Raw genomic sequence first — 17,252 nt, 5'->3', positions numbered from 1 at the left:
TAAATAACTCAAAATATGAGAATCTCTTTTTTTAGGCTGATTTGATTAGTCAGCAGAGGGTGCTCTAAGCTTGCATTTAAGTGGTGAACTTTCTTGCTAATACAACTTCAGTGTTCACAATTTATACTTATTACTTTTATGTTGGAAATATTTTAAGAGAACAGTTCTTGGACCCTCTAAAGGATACTTTTTTAGTAAACCCTAATTTTTATTAAAGATCTTAGATCTTTAGGCATAAAATTTAGAAAAAACTTCTTGTTTTGTCAACTGTAAAAAAAGTATGTCGGCCGGGCGCAGTGGCTCACGCCTGTAATCCTAGCCCTCTGGGAGGCCGAGGCGGGTAGATCGCTCGAGATCAGGAGTTCGAGACCAGCCTGAGCAAGAGTGAGACCCCATCTCTACTAAAAATAGAAAGAAATTATATGGCCAACTAAAAATCTATATAGAAAAATTAGCCGGGCATGGTGGCACATGCCTGTAGTTCTAGCTACTCGGGAGGTTGAGGCAGTAGGATTGCTTGAGCCCAGGAGTCTGAGGTTGCCGTGAGCAAGGCTGACACCACAGCACTCTAGACCGGGCAACAGAGTGAGACTCTGTCTCAATTAAAAAAAAAAAAAAGTATCTCTAGTGGGAAATTTTATTTTGTGTAAATTGTGTTATTTTTAGGTTGAGTTGTAAAAATAAGAAGTTGAAACTACTTTTTGAATTGGAAAAAAATATATAGTCATGTGCAGCATAATGATTTTTTTGGTCAGTTATGGACTGCATTTACAATGGTGGTCCCAGTCAATTCTGTGTTTTTACTGTTCCCTTTCTATGTTTAGATGTGTTTAGATAACACACATAAGTATCACTGTGTTACAGTTGCCCACAGTATTCAGTACTAACAGCCTTGGAGCAATGCCATATAACCTAGGTGTATAGTAGGCTATACCATCTAGATTTGTGTAAGTACATTCTGTGATGTTTGCACCATGAACAAAATTACCTAATGACACAGTTCTCAGAACATATCCCCATCCTTAAGTGATGCATGGCTGTACTGATGTTGATCTTAAACATAAACATAATAGAATGACTCAATTTAAACTGTGTGTGATTTCAAAAGTAAATTTTAGCAAAATGCTTTAGTGAAAATTTGTGTACAGTTTTTTTAAATGTAATACTTTAACATTTTAATCATAAATACTGTGCAGATTTTTCTCTTTTATTTCCAGTCTTTTTTAAGGTTGTGAATTTCTGGAATATTATACATTATTCTGTAAACTAAATTTTTGAAATGTGGTTTAATGACATTTTGCGTATGTGGTATCCCCTTATTTTTATACTTTCCAGACATAAGAATAGGCTGAGAAAGCTGTGAAACATGTTCCTACTCTACAATTTGTAGTTTGTGTTTGTGTCACATATAGAGTAGGGTACAGTTGATTGTAATCATCAAATTACTTTGGTTTGCATTTGTAGTTGCACTCTTATTCAGTGAAATGTAATCCTGTTTCCAGTGAATTGCTAATGTAGCCAATTTCTGAATAGGAGGCATTTATTTCAGTGAAATGGACTTGGGCAGTAGTTTTCTCCTATGGGGAAAATCCTTTCAATGCTGATCTTAGAACATTTGTACTGGTTTGCTATCTGAATGCTGATGTTTAGACTATAGTGATCTCCTTTCTGAAAATATCCATTATTGATGCACCATGTGCCAATATGTGTGTGTATGTATCTTAGCAGTAATTTAAAGGATAAAGAAGAAAGAAATTAAGCAAAGAAATATTAAAATACAGTCATTTTGAGAATTGAATCTGGAAAAGGCTAGAGGAACATAAAAAAGAGAAAGAAAAAGAATAAAATTTGAAAATAGATGTAACACTAAATATTCTGGTGGTCATTTTTTGTAGGGCAATAGATTAAGCCTTTTTAGCTCGTTGGGTTGTCTTGTAGGATATACAGTCAGCCGTCTGTATCTGTTGGTTCTGCATCCATGGATTTAGGGAACCACCGACTGAAAATGTTCAGGAAAAAAAACAATAAAAAATAAAATACAACAATAAAAAAATCCAACACAGTTTAACAACTATTTTTACATGGCATTTACATTAGGTAGTAACAGTAATCTAGAGATAATTTAAAGTATATGGGAGGATGTACATAGGTTATATGCAAATATTATACCATTTTATATCAGGTATTGAGCATCTGCAGATTTTGGTATCCAAGGGAGTCCTGGAACCAATCCCCCATGGATACCAAGGGATGACTATATTCCAGATTCAAATGCTTACCACTTCCTTTTCTATTAAATTTAGGTTAGATGGCAGGAGTGGCAACATAATTGCCAAATGGTTACATTTACTTATAGTTATGGCTTATGTGGTTTCTGTTTTGTGGGTTAGGAACCTTCTGACAAAACTGTATAGAATATCTGTTTAGAGTTGAGCAAATTAGTACTTTTAAAATCCTTGATGTATATCAGATTATAGTGTAAGAGAGATTCAGTACCTTTAATTTTTGTCAGTTCTGTTTTCTTTTTGATTTTCTTGAATATTAATAGATTCATCAGAAATAAGCAATCTGGGAACCAGTTAATTCAGATAGCATATTTGTTTTCAATTAATATCCTTGCATTAAAATAATTCTAACATAAGCATCCACATTGAACCACATATGATTTATAGAAATAAGTAAATGGTTATTTTACTCCTAAGTTTTATTTTTAGAGATCATTACAGGATAATTATTATATCATTTAGAATGTTTTCATGTTAATACTTTATATATATTTAAATTTAAATATTATTCAAGGAACCATATATTTAAATTTCTCTCCTGATGCTTAGTATACCAGGAAAAAGAGTTACCGTCATTTAGTGTCTGGGACCAATGAACTTTTTAAAAAACATATCTATTTTTAGGTCATTTTGTAAATGTAGAGAAGTTAAAATAAAGGAATAGTGTATAACAGCTTTATTAGAAATTTTAATAAGCATGTAAGTACAGCAAATTCAAATTTTCATCCCATATTTTCTTGGTTTTGAAGGTACCTAAAATGGGCAACTTGCTCTGAGTGCAACTAACTGCTCATCAGTTGTAAAACATTCAATTAGGCCTCAGAGAGGTTCTAGCTTATTATTACTTCTGGTACTTTGTGCACCTAACCAGCTATACTTGAAGAAAATTTGTTAAAACCATTGACAGCTCATGATTTTGTTATAAAATATTTTTTCCATTAATAAGCACCAATTGGAATGATTAGTCCAATTTTTTTTTTCATTTCTACATCATCTAATTCTTTCCTTGTTATACAGATCTACCTTTGCCTTTTTCCCACTGTCTAGTAAATTGTGGTGTGCAAATGGCATAAAAGATGAAAGAATATTGTCATACATCCTTTTAATAAAATGGAATGGTCCAGGTTTTTGTCATAAAATACCATGTGATTAAGTCCCTTCTGTTGAATGACTAAGCTGATAAGAGCACCATCCTTTTGTCCTTAGAAGTATATTGTTCTTCTAATAGTTTTTGAGTTCTATAAAATTTATCTAGGATATCATCATCTAAAAGACTTATCTGAGATTTTATCTAAACAATCAGTTTCACTGTTGTTATTAAAGCCTAGAGTACTGCTGTTTCTTTGCATTCATCTTCTGCTTTGTCTAATAATTGTGAAATATCTTTGTCAGTTTTCATCTTTTTGCCATTATAGGTGGAAAATGAAAAATTTAGGATTTTCAACTGTGTTAATGATAGCTAAAAGTAGGTTCCAAAGGTGGGGTCTGAATTCTTATTTTACACTTTCTTAAAAGATGTTGTAGTACTTTAGGCAACATAATAAGAAAATGAAAGAAGGGTGTATTCTTGTATCGTCTTTCCAGGCATCCCATTATTCTTTCAAATTCTTATTATTCTAGTCTTTTTTAGTATAATTGGGAATAATTGATGAATAATGATGAAATAATTCCTAGAACGATGAACTAGCAAAATGTTTCAAGATATAGGATACAAAATAAGATCCCTAAGATACTATAATAATATATCTTATATTTATAAAAAGATCCTGTGGATCCATATAGCAATTATTAGATAGAATATTTTTTCATCTTTCTTTTTTATAAGTTTTTTTCTGTTGTTAGAAGACATTTATTTATTTATTTTCCTTGACAGAGTCTCCCTCTATTGTCCAGCCTAGAGTCCAGTGGTGTCATCATAGCTCATAGCTCACTGCAATCTCTGACTGCTGGGCTAAAGCGATCCTCTGGCCTCAGACTCCTGAGTAGGTGTGACTACAGGCACAGGGCACCATGCCTGGCTACTTTTTGTACTTTTTGTGGAGATGGTGTCTTGCTGTGTTGCTCAGGCTGGTCTCAAACTCCTGGCCTCCAGCCATCCTCCATCCTCGGCCTCCCAAAGTACTAGGATTACAAGTGTAAGCCACTGCTCCTAGCCTTGGATTACCTTTTAAGAAAGAACAAAAGTCATGAAGTATCAATCATTAAAATAGTTCAAACTGCTCAAAAAAGAAACTCAGAACCTAACATTGGGTCCATTGGATCTTTATGTTGTGCCGAGGGGTAAATATTCTGTGGATCTTTATTGATTTATACATTCAGCAGGTATTTATTGTTTACTTTGTTTGAGATTCTGTGCACTTACAGTTTTCTTATTTTTTTTATATTGAGGTAAAAATAGTTGCTGATTTTGTCTTATATGTAACTCCTATTCTGACCCAATTTTTTTTATTTTAAAATTTATTTGATTTTATATGACATTATAGATTGCTTTGAGAAATAGTATTTGATTTAACTTTAGAATTTGCTTACAATTCCATTTGTGAATGTCAGCAAATGTGTGAAACACTGGATTGCTAGTCATTTTATGTGATAGCAGGTAAATCTTAGAATCTAATAGATCACCTACTGAATTTGCTTAAAGGGATTCCGTATAATTTCCAGTGCAATTTAGAATTTGGAAAGCAATATGCTCTGTCATTTTGAAATTTTGAGTCTTTAGTATGAATACTAAGTAAATCAAACCTTATTAAGTACCCACATTCATTCTTAACCTAGTTGCAGATACCTAAGAGAGACATTCTAAAAAATAGATTGAAGACTTAAAAATGTCTCTTTTGCAAAAGTACAAGACGTTATTTAAAGCATGCACAATTTTAATACTTCAGAGAGAAAGACCAGAATTGGACAGAATCTATAACTTGTCTATAGAACAATATATATTTTTTAATTTTTATTTTAGTTTTTGGCTGAGGCCAGAGTTTTTCCTTGTTCCAAAAACTTTCCTTCAGTATTATTTTCTAGTTTGGAAGGGTTAGTGTTAGATGCTGACTTCTGATTAGAGAGAAATTTAAGGGCTATTAATAAGAGACAGAATACATATAAGACTGAAACTACCCTGCTGTTTTATTTTTTACTGACAGGGCATTCATCCTGAATTCATTCTAAATAAATATATGATCTCTAGTAACTTATGACTTCTCATAATTATATTATATAGAAGTAAGCAAACAAATAATATTAACCAATATTTAATCTTGGTCAGAGTTACTCATTTGAGAGAAATTAGATGTGGTTTCCAATTTTGCCCCTCTTAAATCTAGAAGTAACTCACTAATAGATTATACAGATAAAAACATAACTGTATATAACATGAAGTAGTCCTCTTTTTTCCTTTGTTGGGAGTATAGGTTGAACATCTCAAATCTAAAAATCCATAATTCAAAATGTCCCCAAACTTTTTAAATACTGACATGACACTCAGAGGAAATGCTCATTGGAGCATTTCAGATTTCTGGATTTGGGCTACTTAAGCAGTAAGTATATAATGCAAATATTGTAAAATTTGAAAAAATCCAAAATTTGAAACACTTCTGGTCCCAAGCATTTTGGATAAGGTGTGCTCAACCTGTATTATTTAATTCTGATTCACTAATAAAGCTGTCTTACTTTAGATTCTTTAAAACAGTGGTCTCCAACCTTTTTGGCACTAGGGACTGTTTTATGAAAGATAATTTTTCTACAGACTGGAGAGGAGGAGGGGATGGTTTTAGGATGATTCAAGTGCATTGCATTTATTGTGCACTTTATTTCTATTATTACATTGTAATATATAATGAAATAATCATACAACTCACCATAGGTTGGGGACCTCTACTTTAAAAGAATGACTTAGAAAATAAAATTTGTCCATTGAAATCTGTAAGGTCTGTATTAGTCATGTTTGTTTATTGGTAAGTAATTTATTTCACTATGAGTAGTGGTTATATTAGGAAAAGTTCTCTTTTTAGGAAGTCAAACTTTTAAAAGAAAACTTTTAGAATTAGGTTTCAGTAGAATATTCAATGGCTTGGGAAAATGTTGGCATTATATTATTATTTGAAGAAAACAGGTTATAGTACAGTTTGTAAAGGTTATTTCTAATCTATATTTAGGTATGTATGCATAGGAAAACACTGGAAATTTATATGCTAGAGTGTTTGTAGTAATAACCACAAAATAGGTGATCTGAATGCTTTTTAGGTACTCGTCTTGGTTCTTACAATTTTCTAAAATTTTAAGTTGTTTTAAAAATCAAAAATATGTTTAAATAAACTTTAAAAAAATGATTGCCTATTATGAATACTGAGATGATAATTATGTGATATAACAGTACATATGGCTGGTAGAGAATGCCTCAGCTCAGCAGTCCCCAACCTTTTTGGCACCAGGGACAGGTTTCATGGAAGGCAGGGGATGGAGGGGGAAACAGTTTCAGGATGATTGAAATGCATTATATTTATTGTACAGTCAAACCTCTCTGCTAATGATAATCTGTATTTGCAGCTGCTCCCCAGCACTGGCATCACTGCCTCAGCTCTACCTCAGATCATCAGGCATTAGATTCTCATAAGGACTGTGCAACCTAGATCTGCAGCATGCACAGTTAACAGTAGGTTCATGCTCTTTTGGGAATCCAAAGCCACTGCTGATCTGACAGGAGGTGGAGCTTATGCAGTGACGTGAGTCATGGGGAATGGCTGTAAATACAGATGAAGCATTGCTGGCTGGCCCACCACTCACCTCCTGCTGTGCAAATCACTTCCTAACAGGCCATGGACTGGTACCAGTCTGCAGCCCAAGGGGTTGAGGCCTCAGGGGTTCGGGACCTCAGCCTAGCACAATACCATTGTGTATTTTGAGGAATGAAATAGTTAAAAGGAAAACACATGATGCCTAGAAAGTATATCTTACTAGGCCCAGGCATGTAACTGTATAAAATGTTACCTTCCTATTATTTCTGATTAAAGCCCTGACATTTGGTGTTAAAACATGTGGTGGAAATTTATTTTGAAGTTTTGTAGTTATAACTTTACATATTTATTCTCTTTTAAAATATACTCTTTCATTTTTAGGCATTATCCAATTGGTTTGCTATTTGATCTTCTTGCATCAAGTTCACCTCTTCCTTGGAACATCACAGTACATTTTAAGGTATAGTTTAAATAGCATTTCCCATTTGTCCCACTTGTGATACTTAATAAATAGATTTGGAGTAGAATTTTTTTGTTAAAGTGAAGTTATTTATTTCCTTTCCCATGACACTTTTTTTAGTTTCTAAGCTTCTGTTAGTGTTTATCTATAAAATGCATCTCAGTTTCTTTCTAACTCTTGACAGAAACATTTAAACTTCTAACGTTTTCTTTTAGAATGTAATATACTATGTTTAAAATTTAATAATTTTAATTGATGGGTGTAAATATGGGCATGCGAGTAAAGAGGGGGATAACCTAGTACTATTGAGCAATTCTAGGGCTATTTTGATTGAATTAAGAGAAGGGGTAGGAGATGGAAGTCAAAAGATTTGATCTGCCTCTAAGACCAGGCAAATTTAGTATGCCCTAATTTTGTCTCAATATGTTATAAAATACTGGTCCCTCATTTCGCCAATCACCTTGCTTCTGCTGCATTCCCCACTTCCAATTCACAAACACCATTGATGGATTGGAAACACTTCTATTAGTTGGTCACCAGCAGTGATTCTCAAATGGCAATGAGTAGTGGGAGGGAAGTATGTAGAGTTTGGAAAAGGTGTCTGATTTTCGTTGCCATTAGGTGTACCCATTCAAAGTTACTACCCAAGTTACTGCTGCTCATTTATTCTTCATACAATGTTTTTCCTTCCTGTTTTACTGAAATTGAGTTCGTGGGTCATTAGAGCTTATTTCCATGTACATTTGCACTAATGTACTTTGCAAATACTATGTTATTATAGATCTTAGTAACTGCAGAACTGTGTGGATCAAGCACATGTGTCGCGCCCGCCTCGCCAGCAAGGATGACGCGGCAACAGGAGTTCTTCTAACAGTGCTTTATTGGGGATCCCTCTAAGCTTCAAGATGCGGAAGACCCTGAGCACAAGCTTTCACACAGTAATATACCCTCAGGGAAACAGGAAGTAACAGAGATAGGTCAAAGTCAATCACAAGCGGTCACCAATAGGCCGAGCCAGAAAACCTCATATGCATACTTATATAACAGATCTACAGACGTACTACGCATGCGCCACACTTGTTTACCTCAGCCAGGCCACCAGAAATCGGCGCCATCTTGCAATGGCGTCCGCGCTCCCCACACACATGGATCTGATATACATTAGTTTCAGTTACCATGGTACCTGCAAAGCAAGGAATTCTTGTATATACAACAATTTAAGTTTAGAGTGGTATGAAGATAAAACTATTTCAGACGTACTAAGGGTAGCGGTTTTATATTGCCTAACAAGTCTTTCCTGTTAATGTTGGAAAATAATAAAATAATCCCAATTAGATTGTTTTTGTGTGTGTGAGAAAGACACTCTGAAAGACTTTGAAATCTAGGTTAAAATATATCATAGCTATCCACTTATTTATTTATTCGTTCATTCAACAAATATTGAGATCCTGCTGTGCCAGCCAGGTACTATTCTAGGAGCTTGGGATACATGAGTGAATGACACAAACACATTCAAACTCTCAGATGCTTTATCCTACCCTCACTACAGAATAAGTCCACTGTAATTATTGGTTAAATGTGTAAGTGGACTATTATATAATAATGATAAGAAAGACTAAGGATTGTTTTGGTTGATATAATATGTTAGGTCTCAAAATGATCTGTGGACCACTGAGGGTTCCTGAAACCCTTTCAGTTGATCCATCAGGTCAAATCTACTTCCATGATAATATTAAGAAGTTATTTACCCTTCTCACTGTGTTAATATTTGCACTGATCTGTGAAAACTACAGTGGTTAAAACTGTGGACACTTTAGCATAGTCGAAAGCAGTGCTCCAAAGTATAGTCATTGCATTCTTCACAACTATACGTTTGCAGTGAAAAGAATACTGGTTCACTTAAGACTGTTCTGATTTTAGTTGGCCAGATAATTTCTTTCTATTTTTTAGTAGAGATGGGGGTCTCGCTCTTGCGGAGGCTGGTCTCGAACTCCTGACCTCGAGCAATCCACCCGCCTCGGCCTCCCAGAGTGCTAGAATTACAGGCGTGAGCCACCGCGCCTGGCTCCCTAATTTTTTATATTGAAACAATTCAAACTCGTATTAGAAAAGTTGAGTGTGGTCCAGTGAACACCCATATACCTTTCACCTGGATTTGCCACCTGTTAACACTTTTTCACCTTTGTTTTATTTCTCTTTCTCTGTGTTCCTTTTTTTTCTCTCTGATTTTTTTTTCCCATTAATCCTATAAGCATGCTACTTGCAGAGGTACATTATAATGGAAAGGTTGCTAATAGTGTGTGGAATTTTTAAAAAGGGAGTTAGTGTGATTCAAAAATTTAGTGACATCAAGTGAAGGCAGTGCGCTCTTTTAAATGCCCAGTTACGGTGCATATCCTAAATAAAGTTTGTTTCATAGAGCAAACAAATTCAGTAATGCCTTGGTATTTCTCTTTCTTTCTCTCACAGTAACCTGGTGCTGATTTGTTGCATTTTGGTTTTGATAAGAGCAGGCATTTTAATTTTGAATTTTGGCAGGAATTATTAGGGGTAAGAGCTCACATATATTAAGCAGCATAGCATTGGCGTTAAGATAAGTGTTTATGTGCCAAACTCTGCTGAATGCCAGGGATAAGACAAGTTAGGTGTTTGGACCAAGGCAACCCTGTCTTTTATACTGTGCTTTAAAAAGGCCTGCCATTGGTCCTGACTGTTCTTCGAGTATGCTTATATGAATGACCAAGCCTCTTTTCTGATGGACAAGTTCTTTCTTGCTAGGCCAAGAACCACTGTGTTTCTATGAAGGAATTTACCATATGCCTGCATCTTCCGTTGTATGTTGTTGACACAGGTCTGAGGTGGCTTTCCTTGTTGAGTGTACTTCATGGTCTCTCCTCCTTTGCTTCTATCACTGACTGCACTTCCCAGCTATAAATATTGCTGGCTGTTTTGTAGTATCTGTCAATAGTGTGTTATATTAGTTATCTGTTATAGCTTAAAACAACATACATTTATTCTCATAGTTTCTGTGGGTTAGGAGTCTGGGCATGGCTCACCTGGATCTTTTACCTAGGGCCTCATGAGGCTTACAATCAAACTGTTGGCCAGGCTGCATTCTTATCTTGAAGCTTGACTGAGGAAGAACCTCCTTCCAGGCTCACTCAGGTTGCTGGCAGAATTCATTTCCATGTGGTTGTAGGATTGAGGGCCCTATCTTCACATTGGCTGTCAGCTGTCAGTGCACTCAGAATCTAAAGACTGCTCAAAGTTCCTTGTCACGTGGACTTTCCCAACATGACCACTTACTTCAAGTCCACGGAGAGAGTGAGTCTAGAGGTAATCTGGTAGCAAGATATAATCTTATATAAAATGACTGAATCACAGAAGTAACATCCCATCACCTTTGCCATATTCTTTTGGTTAGAAATAAGTCACAGGTTATGCCCACACTCAAGGAGGAAGGGATTATAGAAAGATCTGAACACCAGGTAGTGGAGATCATGGAGGGTCACGGAGGGTCATACAAACTTAGGACTTTATGAAATAAGGCTTGTTTAGTTATTAATTTATTCATCAAATATTTATTGAAGTTAACTTCTGCTTTTAGCTGTGACAGAGCAACTGGCACTGGGTTTTTCCTCTAGCCATAAACAGCTATAAAACAGGACAAAATATCTGAAGTACAGGTGTTCTTAGCACAGAACATTAGAAAGAAAGGGAACAAACAAGGTGAGCCTTATGTTTAGCCCATCTCTGTGCTTTGGGACAATTTCCTGATTGTGGCATGGGGAGCAGAACTCATGCAGAACAAGGAAGTTCTGCTGAGCTGAGGATGCAGAGATTGGAGTTCTGGGCTGCAAAAGTAGCTGGAACTTGCTAGGCCAGAGTATCAGAGAAGAAGAGCCAAAGTATGTGTTTAAGTTCTCCAAGGGTACTTGGCAAAGGGCTGGGGTGCACATATATAGGGGATATTCTGCAAGGCCTAGTCGAAAGTGGATGTTACGGAGTTATGAGTGGAAAAAGATACGGAAGTCTTAAGATGCTAGGAATTGTTGGAGTCCAACCCATCCAAAGTGGAGAGACATCTAGTTAACACACTGGGCAGTTAACCGGAGATGCCAGAAAAGCCATCATTTGGGAGTAAGGATTGTACCTCAGAGTGGGAGTTGGGAAACTATGGCCTGTGTGCCAAATCTGGCGCATTGACTCTTTTTGCATGGCCTGTGATGTATGGGTCATTTTTACATTTTTACATGCTTGAAAAAAATTTAAAAAAGAATGTTTTGTGACATATGAAAATTATTCTAGTGCCCTTAAATAAAGCTGTATTGAAATGCAGCCATCCATGGAAATTCATATACATATTGTGTATGGCTGCATTTGGGCTATAACAGCAGAGTTCAGTATTTGCAATAGAGACTGTATGACCTGCGCAGTCTAAAATATTTACTGTCTCATCCTTTACAGAATGTTTGCCAACTCCTCTTGTAGAGTAAATGTTGCTGTGAACCTGCCTTTTTAGGACTAAGGAGAGGTGCCAGTAAACTAACTGCCAGTCAGAACAAAACTCAACACCTTAAAGGAAGATAGTATAATCTAGAATCCTTACAGCATATTCACAATGTCTATAAAATAGTCAACAATTTCTAGACTTACAATAAGCAGGAAAATGTGGTCCATATTAAGTAAATTTTTTACTCTCAATAGAAACTGACATAAGATAACCCATATCTTAGTATTAGCAAAAAGTGAATTAAAAGCAAATATAACAAATTTAATGACTTAAAGGAAAAAAATCACAAAATTATAGAACTGCATAGAACATTGTCTGAGATGAAAAATTTACTACATGGGCTTAACAGCAAATTGAAGATGGCAGAAGAAAGGTTCTTTGAACTCAAAGACAGATCCATAGAAATTATCTAATATGGAAAACAGAGAGTTGGAAATTGAGGAAGAGAAAAAAACAGCCTTTGAGATAATATCAGGCAGTCTAAATACATGTAATTAGAGTTTAAGGAGAGGAGAGAGAATGGGTCAGAAGAAATATTTTTAAGAAATAATGGTTATACTCCTCAATTTCAAAGCTATATTAATAGTAATCAAGACTATTCTGTAGGGGTACCTACAGAATAGGAGAAAATATTTGCAAATCATATACTACCTAATAAGTGTCTAGTACAGAATATAGAAATAACTGAATAAAAGACAAATAACCGAATTGGTCAAATTATTTGAATAAACATTTCTCTAAAGAAGATATATAAATGGCCAGTAAACACATGAATGATGCTCAGCATCATTAGTCAGGGAAATGGAAAGAAAAAACAAAAGACCACAATGTGTTACTCCTTCATACCCACTAGATTGATTATAATCAAAAAGAGGGACAATAACACATGTTGGAGAAGGTGTAGACTAATTAAAACCTTCATACATTGCTGATGAGATTGTAAAATGGTGCAACCTCTTTAAAATACAGTCTGGCACGTCCTCAAATAATTCAGCATAGACTTACTGTGTTCCCTAGTAATTCCACTCTTAGTCATAGTCCCAAGACAATTGAAAATATATGTCTACACAAAAACTTGTACATGAATGTTTACAGCAGCATTATTCATAATAGACAAAAAGTGGAAACAGCCCAAATGCCCATCAGCTGATGACGGGTAAACAAAATACTGTATATATCCATATAATGGAGTATAAGCCAGTCATGATAAGGGAAGAATTACTGATACATGCTACAACCTTGAAACTAAGTGTAAAAAGAAAAACACAAAAGACTGCATATGGTTTAATTCATTTATATGGATTAAATGAATAACTTTATGACAATAATTTTGACAAATAGGTAAATTAAATAAAAACACAAGTTACCAAAACTGACAGGAAAAGAAATAACAGAAATGAATAGCTCCTTAATCTATAAAGAAATAGAATTTGTAATTTTAAAAACCTCACAAAGTAAAACTCCTTGCACAAATAGTTCATGGGTGAAGTCTGGGAGATATTTAAGAAATAACTAATGTTAATCTTTATGAACTTTTTTCAGAAAAGAGAAGGGGAGGAAACACTTCCCAATTTGTTTTAGAGGCCAAAATAACTCTGATACTAAAACCCGTTAAAGACATTAAAAGAGAATTGCAAACCAGTATCTTTCATGAATGTGGATAAAAAAACGTTCACCATAACACTAGCAAATTGAATCTAGCAATTTATAAGAAAGACAATATACTCCATGACAGAGTTGAGTTTATCCCAGGAATACAAGATTGAATCAACATTCAAATATCAATCAATGTAATAACTGCATTGACAGAATAAAGTAGAAAAATCATATGATCAAGTCAATAGATACAGAAAAAAACATTGACAGAATTCAGTACCTGTTTGTCATAAAAACTCTTGGCAAACTTAGGAATAGAAGGAAATTTTCTCAATTTGACAAAGGGTATATATAAAAGGCCACAGCTAAAGTCATGCTACATGGTGGTTTATTGAATATTTTACTCTAAGATCTGGAAAAAGGCAGGGATGCCTGCTCCCCCTACTAGGCAGTTCTGCTATAATGCAACATATGTGTTCTTAAAAATCACTGTGCTATTAAAAATTGTACAGCGAAAACCCTAGGACTTATAGGGAAAAGGATTACTTAGGGGAAAAGGGTTAGGAACACAGTATCTAAAAACTTGCAGTGACAAATGAAAAGACAGGAACCTAGTGAAAACCATAACACAGTTTTATATAGGTAAAATGGTTGAAGAATCCATAAATAGTACAATAAGTTTGGCATTTCATATTGTAAAAGACTGGAAGTTTGCTTGTGGAAATGGGCATTGGAAGAGTTGCAGCTTGTCACTTGTGAAGTAGAAGGAGTGTTATATTAAATCAGACAGAAAATTGTAACACCTGATCTGAATGAGTATAGCTCATAACATGAATTGAAGTAGCTGTTTTGAGATGTGTGCATGTATGCTTTGTGTGTATTCCTATGCAAATTGGTTTAGCTGGGTGCAGTTTTCTGTGTTCACCTAAGTGTTTTTTGTGGACAATGTCTACATATGTAAATGTAAAATTCACTTTGTGCTCGACTTGTTCCCTAATATAGCAGTTGCTCTGGAACATATGCTAAAGCCTAGAACAGATAGTTTACAGAACATATATGAATTTACCAATAAGCACATGAAAAGGTACTTAACATCTTTAGTCATCAGGGAAATGTAAATTAAAACCACAATGAGATACTACTTTATACTTAGTAGAATGACTGAAATGAAGAATACTGACAGTACAAAGTTTAAGGTCATGGAGTAACCAGATCTCTCATACATTGCTGATGGGAGTTTAAAATTGTACTAACACTTTGAGAAACAATTTGGCAGTTTTTAAGTAAACATATGCTTACTGACTCTGTGACCCAGCATTTCTATTTCCAGCTGTATACCCAAGAAAGATGAAAACATATGTCTACAAAGAAAGATTTGTATATCAGTGTTCCTAGCAGCTTTGTTAATGATAGCCAATATCTGGAAACAATCCCAGTGTCTATTAACAAGTTTTTGGATAAGCAGATTGTGGTGTATTCATTCACTGGCATACTACTCAGCAACAAAAAGAAACCAATCACTGATATGTGCAAAACCATTAATGAATCTCAAAAGTATTATGCTAAGTCAAAGATGCTAGATCACACAATACTACATATCATACGATTCTATTTATATGAGATTTTATTACAGGAAAAACTAATCTCTGGTATTAAACATCATATAAGAGATTACTTGGCATGGGAATGTGGAACTGACTCAAAGAGCACAAAGGAACTTTGGGGCCAGGGGTAATGATAATGTTCTATACCCTGTTTGGGCTGACAGTGTCAAAACTCACCTAACTATATTCTTAAAATTTCTGTGTTTCATTTTATGTGAATCATACCTCAATAAATTTGACTTATTTTAAAAAACTTATTGACAGGTGAGGAAAAGTCATGGCCCCTAACTTGTGGAGTTTTCAGAGTACTGTGACATAAGGATATGCCAATAGGCATTATAATACTGGCAAATAAATGTTATTACAGAGTCAAGTATAGAGACTTTGTAAACTTAACCCAGACTTGGTGGAGTAAGGGAAAGTTTCCTGGGAGAAGTGATGTAGAAGTTTAACCTGAAGATTGAGGAGGATTTTTTGGCCAGATATGTAAGTAGCTGGGTGATAGGAAGAAGAAAATATTCTAGGCAGAGGAAATAGTCTGTATAAAGACACAGAAATAAGTGAGTATGGCTGAAAGAACTGAAAGAATGTTTAAGGATGTGAGAGATATTCACGATAGTTGGAGCAGGGAATGTTGGTGGGGGCAGTGGTGGAATAATAGAGTGAGTAAAATGGTAGTGAGAGTTTATGCTGGATAGGTTGCAGAGACCTAAGTCATTTAGAATCTTGAATGCTTTAGAAGTAGTTTGATTTTATCCTAAAAGTAGAACTAAGCAGTGGAATGAGAAGATCACTTTTGCTCCAAATATTAAAAAATGAATTTAAAGGGAGGAGACTACAGGCATGGGACCAGGTTACAAGGTTTTTCAGAAACCATACCATCAATAGATGTTAGTTTGTTTGTTCTAGGAAAGTGGCACTGGGGATGTTGAAAAGTGAATGAATTCAGGTCTATTTAGGATATAGATTGAACAGACCTGAATTGGATGTGGTTAATGGGGAGGAGAAGGAGTAAAGGAGGAATATCATTAGTTTATTTTTGGATTTGTTGAGTTTCACATGCTTTTGGGACATTCTATGAGATAATTCTACTAGATTAGTATGGGTCTGAAGTTTATGAGAACGATCTTGGCAGAAGACAAACATTGAGATTCAGTCTCAATACGTGGTATGGAAATAGGTAATTTGTTTTTTTGTTATTTTAAAATGAATACTCCTGCAGGTATTAAATGAATACCTGCAGAAAGTAGGTAATTTTAAAAAGTAAAGAGGTCCTAGGCTAGAAACTTGAAAAATACCAATATTTAAGGAATGGCGGAGGAAGAAGCAAAAGAGATTGAGATGCGTTAACACAGAAACTTGTGGATGACCACTTCACGGAGAACAAAGGTGTTGGATGTTTAGTAAGGGCTTAGAACAGTTAAGGATTGAAAAGTATCATTGTTGACCTTGAAAAGAGCAGTCACAGTGGAGTGGTGAGGGTAGCAGACAGATTGCAGTGGACTGATGAGAGCCAAAGAGAAGTTGAGGTTGAGGGAAGGGGTTCTTTTTTGTTTTAGGGTAGTTGTTTTGTTTTAAGATTCAAGAACAGTGATGGAAAACAGGAATTAGAGAGAAAATGGTTAAAGATAGTTTATAGAAAGGTGGAGGAATAATTAATTGATCTGGGTTCTGTAGACTAAACAAATGGGATCTAGAAAGCAGGATGGGAGATATTCCTAGATTGTAACAGGAAGAAAAGAGATAATTCATTGCAGTTAAGTTTGTAGATTGCATCTTGGTAGAATTAGAAAATTTAAAAGAATCAAGAAAGGCTAACAAATTTTGGCACATTGATTTTAGCCTTGACTCAGTTAACTTCTATTAACTTCTTTTTTGTAATATACTCTTCTCTAATCCTGAAAATGATACTTTGGAATAAATATTTGAAAAATCCCCTCCCTTCCCATCCCTATGTGTACAGATACCAAAATAATGTTGGAAAGAATATTTTAAGATTTTATCAAAGCAAGCTTTTTGCTGAGTCTGTTATCAGAGGTGACTCAGTAGTAAAATAACATTGCT

The 17,252-nt window shown here is 34.9% G+C and overlaps 1 protein-coding gene across 2 annotated transcripts in view; it reads left to right on the top strand.

Moving 5' to 3' along the window:
- The window catches only part of ATG5 (autophagy related 5), a 127,556-nt gene that overhangs the window by 24,367 nt on the left and 85,937 nt on the right, over window positions 1-17,252 (top strand). For both annotated transcript variants that reach the window (XM_045544104.1, XM_045544105.1), the window contains one exon: window positions 7,397-7,475. In XM_045544104.1, coding sequence (XP_045400060.1) covers window positions 7,397-7,475 — 79 coding nt within the window. The remainder of the gene's footprint in view (window positions 1-7,396; window positions 7,476-17,252) is intronic.

Source organism: Lemur catta, chromosome 2, assembly GCF_020740605.2.
Source record: "Lemur catta isolate mLemCat1 chromosome 2, mLemCat1.pri, whole genome shotgun sequence".
In the NCBI taxonomy this organism is placed as follows: Eukaryota; Metazoa; Chordata; class Mammalia; order Primates; family Lemuridae; genus Lemur; species Lemur catta.
The sequence above is the reverse complement of the archived record's forward strand: the minus strand, read 5'-3'. Positions and strand labels throughout refer to the sequence as shown.